The sequence below is a fragment of the Chinchilla lanigera genome, unplaced genomic scaffold, assembly GCF_000276665.1.
Source record: "Chinchilla lanigera isolate Chin_1 unplaced genomic scaffold, ChiLan1.0 scaffold00082, whole genome shotgun sequence".
NCBI lineage: Eukaryota > Metazoa > Chordata > Mammalia > Rodentia > Chinchillidae > Chinchilla > Chinchilla lanigera.
The window spans coordinates 48,954-65,400 of NW_004955483.1; the positions used below are offsets into that span (position 1 = coordinate 48,954).

The following is a 16,447-nucleotide window of genomic DNA, read 5'->3' on the forward strand; positions in this document are numbered from 1 at the left end:
TTTTTTTTTTTTTTTGCTGGTATGTGCTGTTTCTATCACATTAGCTCTGTAGTATAATTTCACATGAGGCATTGTGATGCCCACTGCCTTGTCTTTGTTGCCCAGAACTGTTTTTGCTATTCTCAGTCTCTTCTAGTTCCAAATGAGTTTTAGGAGTGTTTTCTCTAATTCTATGAGGTATGCTAATAGTATTTTGATTGGGATTGCTTTAAATCTATATAGCAATTTTGGGAGTATGGCCATTTTCACTGTGGGTTTTTTTTTTTTTTGTATGTAGGAGCAAGGGGTATCTTTTCATTTTCTAGTGTCTTTTTTTATTTTTTCATAGTAATATACTTTTCAATGTAGAGATCTTTTACTTCCTTTGTTAGATTGAGTCCTGCATATTCCATTTTTTGATACAAACGTAAAAAGTGTTGTTTCCCTGATTTCTCTCTCATTGAGTTTGTTGTTAAGGTACAGGTATGCTATTGATTTTTGTGTGACTGTGAATCCAGCTGTGCAACTAAAAGTGGTTATTAAATCTAGAATTCTTGTGCTCACTCAGCAGCACATACAATAAAAAAAATCTGGAATTTTTTGGTGGAGTTTTGGGGATTGTTTATGTAGAGCATCATGTTATCTGTGAATAATGATAATTTAACTTCTTCCTTCCCTATCTTTATTCCTTTTATTTCTTCTTGTCTATTTGCTCTGCTAATGTTTCATGATTTATATTGCATTGGAGTGGTGATATTGGGTATCCCTGCTTTGTTCCTGATTTTAGAATGAAAGTTTTCAATTTTTGACCATTTAGTATGATGTTGGCTAGTGTTTTGTCATAGATTGTTTTTTGATCAGATTGAGATGAAAACAATTTATTTTGATTTCTGTACAGTTTTTATCATGAATGAGTGTTAGACTTTGTCAAATGCTTTTTCTATGTCTACTGAGATGATCATGTGATCTTTGTCTATCCTTGCATCCCTGACATCAATCTTACTTGGTCATGTATATAATCTTCATGATTTTTTGCTACATTCTGTTTGCCAGTATTGTATTCATGATTTTTGTCCCTATGTTTGTTAGGGAGTTTGGATTGTATTCCTGTTTTTTGCTTGAATCAGTCTGTGGTTTTGTATTGGGGTAATAGTTACTTCCAGGAATGGTGTTGGGTGTATTGTTTTCCTTTCAGTTTCATTAAAGTGTTTGCAGAATAATGGAATTAGATCCTCTGTAATTTTCTTTTTTTTAGTTCAGTGCTTTCATTTTATAAATAAAATACTGACAATTAAATCAGCAATGACTCAGGACTTGGGCCTTTTCTTGTTGGCAAGTTTTTAATTACATTTTTCATTTCATTGACTGATATTGGGCTATTTAACTTTTTATATCTTCTTGATTCAATCATAGTTCATATGTATCTAGGTATCTCTCCATCACTTCTGTGTTTTATATCTTCTAAGAGTAAATGTTGAAGTTGGTATTGAAGATCTGCATTTTCACAGTATCTGTTGTGATTTCACCCTTTTAATTCCTAGTCCTATGAATCTGAGACTTTGCTTTCTTTATTGATAAGTGTTTGACTAAGTGTTTATTAATTTTATTTAATCTTTGAAGAGAATGAACTCTTTGATTCATTGATTCTTTTCATTGCTTTTTTAGTCTCAACTGCATTTTCTCCCTCATGTGAGATTTAGGCTTTACTTATGCTTCTTTTTCAGAAAACTTGAGGATCAGCGTTAGGTTGTTTATTTGAACCTGTTCTGTTTTTCTGATGTAAGAATTCACCTCTATAAATTTCCCACATACAACTGCTTTCATTATGTCGCATAAGTTCTGGTGTGCTAGATCAGCATTATCATTTAATTTGTAGGTACTGGTTAATTTCTTTTTAAGTTTCTTTTGTGACCATCGGTTTTTCAGTAGGGTGTTATATAATTTTCATGTGTTTATGCAGTTTTTCAGGTTTCTTTTTCCATTCATTTCCACTTTCTTTGCCCTATGCTCAGATAATATGCATGGTTTCAGTTTCTTTGTATGTACTGAAGCATGTTTTATAGGCTAGTATGTCATCTATTTTGGAGGACATCCCATGTGAACCTGAGAAGAATGTGTATTCTGATGTTGTGGGTGGAACACTTTGTAGACATTTACTAAGTCCATTTGTTCACATATTTGGCTCACTTCTGATATTTGTGAATTTTTTTTGTAGTTGGTCTATCTTCTTGAGATAGTAGAGTATTTGCCCCATTATAATTGAGTTCATTTTTATTTGATTTTTTATGTCCATAGTACAGTTATATAGTGGGTTTTTATAGTGGGGTTCTCCTGTATTTGGTTCATATGTATTATGATTGTTATCTCTTGCCCTCGCATTATTCCTACAAAATGTAGTGATCTTTATCTCTTTTGATCAGTCTTCGCTTGAAATTCACATTGTGTGCAAATAGAATAGCTACCCCTGCTTTTTCTGCATTGTTATAGCATGGAGTATTGTTTTCCTTCCTTTGACTTTCAGTTTATGAATTTTTTATATTCAATGTATTTCTTGATTGCAACATATTGTTGGATCTTGTTTCTTGATCCATTCTACCATTCTATTTCTTTTGATTGGTGAACTGAGACCATTTACATGGATGGTCAAGAGTGATGTGTATAGGTTTATCCTTGTCATTATTTTCCTGATGATGGTGTCCTCTCTTTAATTGCTTGCCCTGCTTGATGGCTTGTTTCTATTAGTGTTCTTGGAATTGTGGCCTTTGTTATCTCTGTCTAGAATGTCTTTCAGAACACATTGTGGAGCTGGTTTTGTGGTCATGAATTTCATCAGGTATCATTTTCCCTGAAAGTATTTGATTTTTTCATTAAATCTGCAATTTACTTTTTTTTTTTTTGGTTTTTCTCCGGTACCGGGAACCGAACTCACGACCTTGTGCTTGCCAGGCAGGCGCTGTGCCTCTGAGCTAAATCCCCAGCCCCAATTTACTTTTTTTTTTGTTTGTTTGTTTTTGTTTTCGTTTTTTTCTCCGGTACCGGGAACCGAACTCACGACCTTGCGCTTGCCAGGCAGGCGCTTTTGCCGCTGAGCTAAGTCCCCAGCCCCTGCAATTTACTTTTAAAGTGTGTATCAGTATGGGTTTGAAGTTATTTTCTTTGAGGACTTGAAATACTCTTTCCAAGTTCTACGTAACAGTTTGTGTTGAGAAGTCTGTTGTGATTCTGATGGGCTTGTTTTAAAGGTGATTTATTTTTCTAACAGGTTTTAATATTCTGTTCGTGTTTTGAATTTCTGGAATATTGAGTATTATCTGCCTTGGTGTAGATTTATTTTGGTCATGACAAAGTACATTTCTATATTCCTCACTTATCTGTATATTAAATTCTTTTTCCATGCTTGGGTAGTTTTCTGGCATTACCTCTTTTCTTTTCTTTTTTGAGACAGGATCTCACTACTCAGTTCACGATGGTCTTGTACTCATTTTGTAGCTCAGGCTGGCCTTGAACTCGCAATGATTCTCTTGCCTCAGCCACCCTAGTATTGGGATTACTGATATGTGCTACCATGCCCAGCTACCTGGCAGTACTTCTCTGAACGGGTTTTTATGTCTTTTGTGCTGATTTCTGATTTTTTGTTGACTCTGTTCAATGTTGCATCATTATTCTTTGCATCATCTTGCAGATGTTAGATTGTGTTTTCATGGTACCTTGCTTTTTTTTTTTTTTTTTGTCTTTTTGAGACAAGGTCTTGCTATGCAGTTCAGGTTGGCCTTGAGCTCACTTTGTAGACCAGGCTGGTCTCAAACTTGCAATGATCCTCCTGCCTCAGCCTCCTGATTGCTGGGATTACAGGTGTATACCACCATGCCCAGCTGATAATTTGCTTTTTTTTTTTTTTTTTTTTTTTTTTTTTTGGTTTTTCTCTGGTACCGGACACCGAACTCACGACCTTGTGCTTGCCAGGCAGGCGCTTTGCCACTGAGCTAAATCCCCAGCCCCTGCTATTTTTAAGAGATATTTCTTTTCATGATTTCTAACTGTGATCCTGTTTTCTAGGTCCAGTATTCTGTCTTCACTTTCATTCATTCTGTTTTGGAAACTTTCAATGGAATTTTTGATTTCTAGGACATCAGTGTGAATCTGTTTTATCAATTCCATTTCCTTCCTACATTTGAAATTCATGGTTTCTATAATTTTTCAGGCTCCTGTCTTTTTTTAAAAAATGTATGTCTACTCTACATTTGCTTAGCAAGTCCTTCATTATTGTCATCATCTCTTTTTTTACATGAGATATTATTTCTATTCTGATATCCCCCATAACCTTGTGTATCTCTGTTTGTTTGTTTTTTTGTTTTTTGTTTTTATATATATCTTTTGCTACCATCCCTTAAAATTCCATTGGGTACCTTTTTCTTTCCTCCTTCTCATTGTCCCTTTGATTTAAGCTGGTGTACTGGAGTTCTGGGGTTGCATTTTGCTTTTGTGTCTTTTCATTCTCTATTCTTAAAAATTGTAATTTGTTTTCTGTCTGTTGCTGATATTTTTCTTATGTTGTGCAGCTCTATCAGTGGTATTGAGGCTTCCCTAGGAATTGTCTATACCTTAGGGATGTCTTCTAGCTGGGTGGAAGTTGTTTTTTTCTGTCTGTTCCCAGATGCTATCTTCCCACTCTATAAGGGGATTAGAAGTTGCTATGTATCTGACCCTGCAACCAATTGTTTGGTACTGGACAATGGGGATGGTTATGACCCCAAACTCTTACCCTTTTATCATACAAGGGTGAAAAACTTATTACAATAGTCTGGCATTCTGACTAAGATAGTACAATTAGCAAGAACAATTTCATCAAACACATCCTAGAAAGTTACAAACTGTGGTAACTGCTAATTTTGTATCTCTAATCATAGGACCCAGATCTGTAGTTATATAACAGCATCCAACATAAATCAGAAACTTCCATGCAGTAAGTTTCTCTTGGTAGAGCAATTTTATCATGTGGGGAAGGGAAACTTAAGAGGGAAAAGGGGAAAAAAACAGAGCAATGTACAAAGAGAAATAGAGTAGAAACAAGCTGAAGAACAACGATTATCACCCAAGCTTTGCAAAGCTGGAAAAGAGGACAGGAGAGAAAGAATAAAGTAGATACTAATGAAATATCAAGGCAAACCAGAAAGACTAGAAACAGTGTTTATTCACATGAAAATATCAGAATATCTAGAAAGGCAGTTGAGAAGAGAGACAGATAGGAAAGGTGAGAAATTACTCAATTCTTCTATTTACCTTTAAATATGTTAAGGAATTCACACTAAAGGAAAACTTATATGGCTAAGGTGATTACCATTTTTTGATTCCCATCATCTCACAAGACATACAGAAACTTTCATTGTGAATTAGTATACAGACTGTGAGAAGTCTTCAATTTTACATGACTTTTCCCTGCATGGTGGAGAAACTCCTATCAATGTACACTTTGTGATATCATCTACAACCATTTTGATGTCATTATGTTACAAACATATGAGAAATCAATTAATATAAGAGTTGTACACAGTCTTGAGTTTTTAGATATGGAAGAATGTATATTGGATCAAATCGCTTAGATATACAACATCAGTTATAGTTTACACTTTGAAGACAGAATATTCATCAGGTAGTGAAAAACCAACATAAGTAAGTCACATAAAAATATGATGTCAGTTTTTACTCCAGAAAATATACAACCAGATGAAATATCTTAAATATAAACACAGTAAGCTGACTCTTCCATTATATCTTTGGTGTAAGTATATGTAGGTTTACTTTTCTGTTTTTGAGCCCTGTGTAGGGCGAGCTGGCCTTGAACTTGCTTCTGTATCCCAGGCTGGCTTTGAACTAGTGTATGTAGCTCAAGCTTCCCTTGAACTGAGCGATTCTCCTGCCTTAGCCTCCTGAATGCTGGGATTAAAGATGTGTGCCACTATGCCTGGATGTTGGTTCACTTTTATTAATTAATGTTGTAGTCGTATAGTTCTTCATACTCTTGTGCAACAGTAAGAAATTTAATATTGTATTAAAATATTGTTTGTTTATTTTGCACAGAGTAGACCCTGGTCATCTTCCCATGAGCTTGAACTTAAAAGTTTGCTGTATGTACTCAATATTTCCACTGTTGTAATAAAAGAATTTTTAATTGGATTTTATACTTTACAATTACAATGTATATTTTATGAAAATTCCATACATATTTTAACGGAGTTCAACTGTTTTCTAATAATGTGCAGACCAGAAAATGTCATGTTTTCTATATTATGAGAAGATATCTATATCTATATCTATATCTATATCTATATCCCAACATATATACACATTGAAGTAAAACATGGGATTGAAAGTAAGTTGTCTGTCAGTGACTACTCTGCAAGACAAACGTCTCCAATAAATTTTACCTTGATAAACAAGTGATGCATTGTAATATGAGTAGCACCTGATACCAAATGACACATGATCACAAGTGAACCAAGGGATCGTCTGTCTCTCTCAATTGCTGAGGGATTTTGGGTGATCATCTCCCAACTGCAAGATGTTATGGAGCATATGTCACCTGCAGAGGAGATGGACAAAAAGTTGGAGGAATCTCTCACTTCAAATGAGACTAGAGAGATGTGTAAGATGTGGGAAACTACAAAATTTTGTAGAATATACCACCCAAATAAGTCTGTGGCAGTGGGAGCCATAAATTTGTTTAATAACAAGACAGTGTCACATTTCCTTGAAATCCTCAAAAGGAGACAAAAGCAGGTATTTTTTCTAGGCTCTTTGTTAAAGGTACAGGAAAAGATTCTATTGAGACAATGGTTAGCAGAGGTCCTGTTAGTGATAGTGAAAGTCACCCTATCCTCATTTCCTTACAATAGCCACACAGGTTTTCAAAGGTAAGTGCATATTAATTTGTTTTATATTTTGTATTGTCTTTATTTGTATTATACTACCGTATTCATTTTATATGAATATTTTTGTGTTGTGGAATGAATCATGTGAATTTCTATCATGTCTTATGGGGAAATTTGATTTGATACATGAGTGGTTTGGATTACAAAGATTTACAGCATGAAATATGCTTTCAAACCAAGGTTTTCCTATTTAATTTTTCCTCTTTTTTGATATCAGGGCCATTATAACATGTAAATTTTTTGAGATAGGCTCCCGGCACCACCCCGACCCCCCACCCTCCATCCCCCCACCCCCCACCGAACTCACGACCTTGCACTTGCCAGGCAGGTGCTGTGCCACTGAGCTAAATCCCCAGCCCCCAAAGTATTCCCTTTCTTCGTTTTGTTTGGTAGGGGAATCGAACTCACGACCTTGCGCTTGCCAGGCAGGCGCTGTGCCGCTGAGCTAAATCCCCAGCCCTTGTGACAGTGTCTTGTGTAATTCAGGATGACCTTAAACTCCCTATGTAGCCCAGGCTGGCCTCAAACTCTATGCTATTCTCCTGCCTTAGCCTCTTGAAAGCTGGGCTTACAGACCACCATGCCTGCCATATAATATGTAAAATTATGGGTGTTTCACCATATATATTTTAGTTTTCATGATCATACTATCATGACCCTTTTTAGTAGTAATCTGTCAGTCATCATACAAACATATATACCATTGTGAGTCCCCTCACTGACAGGCAGGAGGAGGACCTTCAGATCTCTCTCAAAAAAGATATAATGAATAACAGTAATGAACATCCCTACAGACAAGCATAAAGGACGATTTGATTCATCAGTGAGAAGATATGCAATGAAACTTTGACAGGGTTGAAGTTTGTTTGAGAATAGTTTCTATTGTTTGGATTGAAATAGCCTGTTAGAGCTGGGCACGGTAGTGCACACCTGTGATCCCAGCACTTGGGAGGCTGAGGCAGGAGGACTGTTGCGAGTTTGAGACCAGCCTGGTCTACAAAGTAAGCTCAAGGCCAAGCTGAACTGCATAGTGAGACCTTGTCTCAAAAAGACCAAAAAAAAAAAAAAAACCTATTATATTCTATTTTGTAATGCTGTAAAAATCATTTGGTCTTTGAAATCATTTTTTTAACTTAAGAGTCTGAAATCATTCAGTAAAAAAGAAATTGAGTAATATTTGAGATTCAGTTGTGTTGTGTTTTCCCAGCTTTCTGAGAAATTTTTACACTATCCTCATTGTCAATGAAAACAACTGATGATTGCCAAAAGTGGTATAGATATAAGTATATATCTTCAATCACATAAAACTCATGGAAGCTGTCAGTGTTAAGCCATCTCTGGTGTCCTTGAGTTATATTTATTTGCCTTCTCACTTCATAACACTGTAGTGTTTTATAAGATTCTGGGTTGTTTTTTTTTTTTCCTCTCTCTCTTTCTTTTTCTCTTTCTCTTTTCTTCTTTCTCTTCCTCTTCCTCCTCCTCCTCTTCCTCTTCTGCCTCTTCCTTCTTCTTCTTCTCCTTCTGCTTCTCTTCTTTTTCTGTCTTTTTGAGCGAGGAATTTGCTATGCAGTTCAGGTTGTTGTTGAACTTACTTTGTACCCCAGGCTGGCCTTGCACTTGCAGGAATCCTGCCTCAGGCTCCTGAGTGCTGCAATTACAGGCATGAGCACGGTTTGTTTTCACTATAAATACACTAGCTGCTTAGTTCCCCTTGGAGTTACATTCTAACTTTTCCATGCTAAGGTGAAAATCTAAGTGAAAAATGTAATGCTATTTAAATAATCAAATTAGACAGCAGGTAAGCAATATCACTTCATTTTATATTTTAAAATGAAATATTATGTTCCTTATATACTTAATGAAATGTACTACATTGAAGGAAACAGTATCACACTTTGAATATGTGGCTAATTTTATTGGAGCGCATTTCAAATTCTTTCCACCATCAAAAATTTGCATTGTGTACTGCTATTCCAGCCTAGGAGCAAGAGTAAAATTGGACATTTTATCCTGAGCACATTTATTTTCCACCATAATTTTTAGTGTTGCTATTCATCATTGCATCTGTTCTCTCAAATTTTTTCCTTTGATCTGACAATGAAAGTCAAGCAGAGAGCACAGGTGTCTACCAAACCCACAAACTTCATAATGATAATTTCTCCCATTGTGATGGATGCATTTTTGTATATTAAAAACAGGAAATGCAGAAGTGCTGCCTATGATCATGCAGTTTATTTTTGAAAAATTTATTTTAAAAATAAAAGGAAAACATTAACAAACAGACATCCATTTGCAAAATAGCATAGGAACAATATAAGCAATATAGGGTTACAGACGAAGTGGTCGGAAATTAACAATGGTTGTTGTATTATGTATTGATATCTTCAAAGTGGTTTCTCAGGAAAACAGACATGCAAGATAGATCAAGCAAGTAATCATTAACTGTTCCTTTCAGTAAAGTGATAGAAGTCAGTAGTACAACTATGTTAGCTATCCTGTATATACATACATACATACATAATTCCCCTCTCTTTCTTTAGAAAGAGACAATGAAGTCAATAATGCCTAGAATTCTAATGGAATGACTATACCGGACAATGTGAACATATTATGACTGTAAATGTCCACATCAGAAAGAGTAAGTGCACATAAATTACTTAATGATGCCCTTAATGTCTTAGAAAAACAACAATAATCTAAAGTCAAATCAAGTTCATATAAGGAAATTACAATCATATGATCAGAAATTAATATAATTGAGAGTGAAAAACAATACAAAATTTTTTGTTGTTGTTGTTTTACTCCGGTACCGGGAATCAAACTCATGACCTTGCCAGGCAGGTGCTGTGCCGCTGATCTAAATCCCCAGCCCCCAAAGGAAAATATCATATGATCATGTCAGTAAATGTAAAAAGGCTTGGATAAGTCCAAAAAACCAATCATTAGAAAACTCTGAAGAAAATAATTATGGATAGACCTTATCACAATCTGGTAAAAGCCACTTATGAGTATATAAAGAACTCAGAAGAGTTAGGCCTCCCCAAATTTAGAGACCTAATTCAAAGGTCGGCATCTGAAGGGAATAGACACTTCTCAGGTGCAAAAGTACAAACAGCAAATAAACATATTTAAAAAATGTTTAGCAGCACTGGGCATTCAATAAATGCAAATTAAAACAATCCTGAGATTCCATGTCCAAACTAATAGCTATCATCATGAAATCAACCAATAAGTGAGTTACAAGCACCACAGTACAGTGATATATAATACCCTTGATTATAGCAGCACAATTCATAATAGCTAAATCTAGAAACAGCTGATATGCCCACCAACAAATGAGTTGATAAAGAAAGTGTGTGTATGTGCAATGGAGTACTACTCTGCCATAAAGAAAAAATAACTTGAGACATTTTTAGGTAAATCAGGACACTTTGAGACCATAATTTTAAGTGAAATAAATTGGACCTACAAGTTTAAATAGCACATTGTCTTTGTTATATATGAAACTCAAAGGGTAAAGCAAAATGGAGGACAGACATTGAGAATGAGGAGGAACATGTTCAAATGGGAAGGGGGAAAGGGGTGAGTTTTTGTTTTTTGTTTTTTTGTGTTTTTTTTCCGGTACCGGGAACCGAACTCACGACCTTGCGCTTGCCATGCAGGCGCTTTTGCCGCTGAGCTAAATCCCCAGCCCCTGAAAAGGGGTGAGTTGATGGGAAAGAAGAGAAAAATTCTAGAAAGTGAGAATAAAAGAATAAACAGGAGCAAAACTTTTGTAAGTTGCAAGGGGAAAGAAACATTGAAGGGAGAGAAGGGCACTGGAAAAAATGAATAATTAAGACATGCTTAGGTACAAATTCTCTTATGATGATTTTTTTTTTTTTTCTAATATGGGAATTCACCACTTTAGACTTCCATCTTACAAAAGTTTTGTCTGCATCTTATAGAATCTGGTATGGCATACTGGCATTATCACTTAATTGTAGGTACTGTGTCGTCTCCTCTTTGATTTTATCTGTGATCTATTGATCACTCAAGGACAGTATTCATTTTCCATGTGTTTGCATAATTTTTTCTATTCCTTTTGCCACTAAAGTCTAGTTTCATTGCACAATGATCTGATAACATGAATGTATTAATTCTGATTGTTTTCCATTTACCTAAGTGTACTCTTGGGCTAGTATGAGGCCTACTTTGGAAAAAGTCACATGTGCTGCTGAGAAGAATGTATATTCTGCTCTTGTTGGTGGGACACTTTGTGGATGTCTATTAGGTTTGTTTGTGCAAAGTTCTAGATTCACTAATCATTTCTTTAATTAGGTCACTACTCCTTTTATTGTCTCTGCTTCACATTTGCTAAGCACCTTACTAATCTGTTTTGTTACCTCCACTGTTATCATTTCAGATTTTTCAGCTGTGTGGCTTTTGATTTCTTCCCCAGGAGTGCCAATGTTTTATAGTTCCCTGTAGAGGCTGCCTTTCCCTATAGGGACTGCCTTAGGGCCAACTACCCCAGGCTCATGACAGGGTAGGGGTGAAGCAGTACAGCAGGCCCAGGAAGATAAACTTTGAGTGAGTGAGAAGTCAAAATACCCACAAAATCTGCCCCAAGGGTCTGCAGCTTCAACTCCATGAAACCGGTAGCTTCCCCTGATGCCAGCACTACCCAGAGAGGTGGTACAGTTTCCCTTTACATTCTTTGAACTGAGTGAAGTGAAGCAGAAGTTAGGGTGCTACACGAATGACCCTGATGGGTATGTTTGAGGCTTTGTGTTCCTCTGCAAGGTTCAAGCTCATATGGGAGGATATCACCCTGATTTTGGAGGAGACCCTTAATCAAGCTGAGAGGGAAAAGTTATAGGAGGCAGCAGTAAAGACAGAATAAATACTTCTGTCTATGATGGGAACAGACATCCATAGAACATGACGGGAGGAGTCCTGCCCTCTTCTTGCTCAAGGGTGGGATAGTGAAGACTCACATGGACCTTGACTGCATGTTTGGAGGTTTGTATACCCTTGACCAAGGATTAGTCCTCCTCCACAGGTGTGGCCATCCTCTTAGACTAAGCACTCAGCTTGGGGCGGGATGCACATAGAGTATTGAGGGAGGAAGGGGAGACCTGCCAGGCCAACCAAATCAGCTGAATGTACTCTAGCTCTCAGTGGGGCAACAGATCTCACAGCCAAATCACCATCACATCTGTGAACACTCAGGTAAAGAATGGGGCAACAGGCATTTTAGTTATTATATTTAAGAGAGACTAAGAGGGGCCAGGGTGAAGCTCATCAATTATTCTAAGGTGAGTCAGGTCTACCAGGAGGAAAATGGCACCTCTGTTCCTACAACATTTTGGGAATGCCATGACAAAGTACACAATGGGCAGTCATGATTCATGGGCAGGGGTGGTGTTGATCAAAGATAAATATCTGATACAGTTTGCCCCTGTTGTCCACAGCAAGCTCCAGAAACTGATGGCAGAAGTGAAGAAATTGCTGACACTGTATGATCTAATGCAGGAAGTATATGATAATAGGAATCAAGAGAAGCCGAATAAAGAAAAGACAAAATAGATCAAGAGAAGATTGCTGTTCAAGGGAACTTACCAGGAGCAGGTAAGGATCAGGGATTACAGGGAAAAGAGAACCCATGTGTTAACAGTGTTGTCAGCTGGGAAGCTATCAAAACAAATGTCCCCAAATACTGTGGCCCCCAAAAGGACGCTGTCTTGAATACCAGTGAAATTGCTGAGTCAGTTTCCAGCCCCAGAAGGGGCCTGCGGGCTTGTGTTATTTCACCATGGTGTTACTTCTCGGAAGCTGTGAGCCTGTGATCATCAGGAACATTCTACAGTGTTTGGACACCTGAACTTTGGGCTGATTTTTCTTTATTTTCTTCTAGTTATTTTAAGTATGGGGTGGTGATGTTTTGAGTACTTGTCCTACAGTGGAACTACCTGTTTGGTTTTTGTTTTCTGACTGTCAGAGGAAGCTCATGTAAACTAAAAGACAAAGGAATCTAGGAATCTGGAGCATTAGAAAAGAATTTTGGAGGAGTTTGTTTCAAGATAGTAAAGAGCAAATGTAAAAGAAGGTTGTACAGAAGTAAAAGCTCTGAAGGCCACTGAGGAAGGTGTTGAGCTTACTATAGTGGTGGTAGAGGAAAAAAGTGTATTGCTTCAAAATGAGATTAAAGCATTCAAAGTTGATGATAAACCCATTTGGCGGGGGGGCTTTGTCCCCCTGTTGGTAATAATGTGTACACAGTCAAGGAGGTAGAAGGTAAACTTGAGAGGGACCCAATAACTCAAACTTGAATAGAAATACAAGATCTCTGAAAACGGCTCTTACCCATAGCTTTTACTAGGGCTCAGAACATTCCCAGCTTCCAGGGATGCTCTCCCTTTGAGATGGTGTACAGGGGCCCTTCTTGACAAAAGATATCTTGGTAGATGAGGAAACAGGGAACCTTAGCTCAGGTGTGGTCTCTAGTCCATTTCCAACAATACCTCTCAGCTCTGAGAAGGATGAATTCTGGACTGAGTCCATCAAGTGATTCCCTCTTATGGTCAGAGACATTGGTGACAATCAAGACCTCAGATAATATAGTCTTCTTTTTTTTTTTTTTTTTTTTGGTACAGGGAATTGAACTCAGGACCTCGAATTTGGCAGGTAGGTGCTTATGTCATTGAGCTATATCCCCAGCCACCTCCCCCTTTTGATAACACAGTCTTGGGTGAGCCCAGATGAGGGACCAATAAACTTTTATCCTGTTTACCCTGACAGCAGTTAAGGTGGCAGGACTAGATCCCTGGATCCAAGATTCCTAGGTGAAGCTCTGGACAGCACAGGGAGATACTCCCAGTGACACAATCCCTGACTGCACCCTGTTGGGCAGGATTTCAACAACACTTGTGAACCAGCAGAAGACCTCAAGTTCCTCTTTAAGAAGGCCATGGTAAGTAATGATTGTTAAAGGGTCTTTAGACTCCCCCAGTTCTGGTCATAGGCTCTGATAGGAACAGTTCTCCTAAGTTTATTGTTACTACAATTTACTGCTACTTGCCTCTGAGGCAGAATTACTTTTCTAGCCAAAAATGATCAGCTTGAAAGTTGGAGAAAGGGTCCCTGTCTGCACTCGTTTGTGTGCTTTTGATCTCTTTCTTTCTTTCTTTCTTTCTTTTTCTTTCTTTCTTTCTTTCTCTCTCTCTCTCTCTCTCTTTCTTTCTTTCTTTTCTCTCTTTTTTTATTTTTTTGAGACAAGGTCTCACCATGCTGATCAGGGTGGCCTTGTCCTCACAGGCTGGGCTTGAATTTGTTGGGCTCCTCCTGCCTCAGCCTGAGTGCTGGGATCACAGGTGAGTGCCACCATATCAGGTTGATCCTCTTGTTTCGATGAGTCATGGCAGAACAAGAAAAAATTATCCAGGAACCAAAAGGTTGGTATAACAACTCATTCGGGCAGCATGAGCCAAGGCCACGTGATACCTCAAATGTTGGCTCTGTTTCACAAGTCCTCAGTTGACCATAAAGTTTCCCTAGTTGACATTCCAACCTATACATTTTCCAGAAAAAAACTACGAGAAATGACCCCTTGAATCCCCAAATCCCAACAGTGTTTCCTATCTCTTCATAGGAACACAGCAAAGAATATTGATGTTTCAACAGATGTGGAAAAACGACTGAATTTTTCCAGGTTTCAAGATCCAGGAGAAACAGAGCCACCAGGAAAATGTTCCAATCTCTATTTCAGCTCCCCTCAGACTGGTAGGATTGGTTTGTATTGCCAGTCTCAGTTCAGAGGGTGGGGCATGGGGTCAGAGCAAATCTGTGTAGAAGATTCTGAACACAATGATGAGTGCCACGTGACCTGCTAGACCTCTTCCCTTTAGGGCTTTTACTGGCTGCAGGCTGTGTGAGAAGGACCCTGGGAGACACTCAAGCCACCCAGTGGTGAGGTTGTGGGATAGGATGGGATCAGATCAGGGTGAGGTCCGGGCAGAAGAGGTAGGAACAGCAAAGGTGGAGTGGAGCCTTCCTGCATAGTGGAGCATTCCTTCCATAGTATGAATTCCCTCTGGTTTTTCACACTGTGCACCCTCTGTCCCTCTTACCCTGCCTGTGGCTGGTCTTTTTTTGTGTACACAATACCCTGTCTAGGCACAGCCTCCAGCCAGCCGAGTGCAGTCTCAGGCAGCCTCAGCTCACTGCAGCGTGGCCAACTGTACACGGATAGTAGGAGTTGTGGGGAGACCTTGTTCCCTGAAGGGCTGATTTGGGGAGCTCTGGTGTGCGGCCTCCCTGCTCTCATTCATCCCATCAGCAGATCAGGTAGACATCAGTTTTATAGATGTTTGTAGTACAGCATCTCACACCCACAATGCGCTTTCCTCATGAGAGTGAATTCCTAAATTTCCAGTATGTCCCCACATTGCCATACTCATGATGGATGATTATAATACCATGTGAATCCAAAGAAAGGTTTTACATTGCTGGCGATGTGCATTGGTGGTGGAGCACTTGCCACATGTCTAGTGAACTTCCATGTGTCATATACAGAAATGTGAAAAAATCATTTTATTTTATTTTATTTTTGGTACTGGGATTCGAACTCAGGACCTTGTGCTTGCCAGGCAGGTGCTGTGCTGCTGAGCTATATCCCTGGCCCCCCAAAATCATTTTAATTAATTAGGTGGCACACCTATTAGCAGAGACTATTTAAGTGAGGCCTTTCCATAGAGTTTAGAGTGCTGAGAAAAATGGAGCAGATTTTAATGTTTTATCAAGGCAAGGAGAAAGTGTTCCAGCTTAGGAGTACTATCTGGTTTTGTTTTGTTTTTTCCCAGTACTGGAAATCAAACTCAGGACTTTGTACTTGCCAGGCAGGCACTATGCCACTGAGCTATATCCACGGCCAGGAGTATTATCTGAAAGGTTGTCTTTTCTTGTTTGCTTCTTTGTTTGCAGCTCTTTCTATCTGCTTTTTGCTACATAGTTCAAGGCAGGCCTTGAATTTAGAGCAATTCTTCTGTTTCAGCCTCTCACTTGTTGAGAGTTTTGTTTTTATATTTATTTATTTATTTATTTGGGGGCTTTAAAAATTTTTTTTTAGACATGTCCACTTATGTAGTTCAGGCTGGCACTGAATTCACTGGGTAGCCCAGTGTGGTCTCCCACTCTTAGTGATCCTCTTCCCTCAGCACCCCAAGTGCTGGGATTACAGGTGTGCGCCACCATGCCTGGTTTATCTTTGTTTTTCTGAGAGGTGATCTCACTATAAATTTCAGCCTGGCCTTGATCTTGAGGTGATTCCTCTTTCTCAGCCTCCCAAGTGCTGGGATTATAGTAGTATACCATCACACCAGCTCCAAATGCTGAGATTATGGGCATTGACCACCATGTCTGGCAGGCCTGTGGGGTTTTTTGTTGTTGTTCATTTAATTTACTTAAGTTTATTGGTACAATTTGTGTATAGGTATACATAGTGATCACATTCATTATAGGAAATTTGTACTTGTACATGATGTATCTTGATACCTTTT

General features: G+C 38.2%; 2 protein-coding genes across 3 annotated transcripts in view; both read left to right on the forward strand.

Annotated features, from left to right (window-relative positions):
- The window catches only part of LOC106146528 (zinc finger protein 709-like), a 19,160-nt gene extending 3,981 nt beyond the window's left edge, over positions 1–15,179 (forward strand). The window contains 1 exon segment of the mRNA XM_013503760.1: positions 15,066–15,179. Coding sequence (XP_013359214.1) covers positions 15,066–15,179 — 114 coding nt within the window.
- The window catches only part of LOC102009182 (zinc finger protein 709-like), a 41,284-nt gene continuing 36,035 nt past the window's right edge, over positions 11,199–16,447 (forward strand). Inside the window, exons 1-5 of one of the 2 annotated variants that reach the window (XM_013503758.1) lie at positions 11,199–11,912; positions 12,365–12,521; positions 13,547–13,577; positions 13,692–13,863; positions 14,542–14,672. The gene's annotated coding sequence lies outside the window, so the exon portion shown is untranslated. Of the gene's footprint in view, positions 11,913–12,355; positions 12,522–13,546; positions 13,578–13,691; positions 13,864–14,541; positions 14,673–16,447 lie in introns of those variants that run through there. The other variant, XM_005403269.2, reaches the window with a different exon arrangement.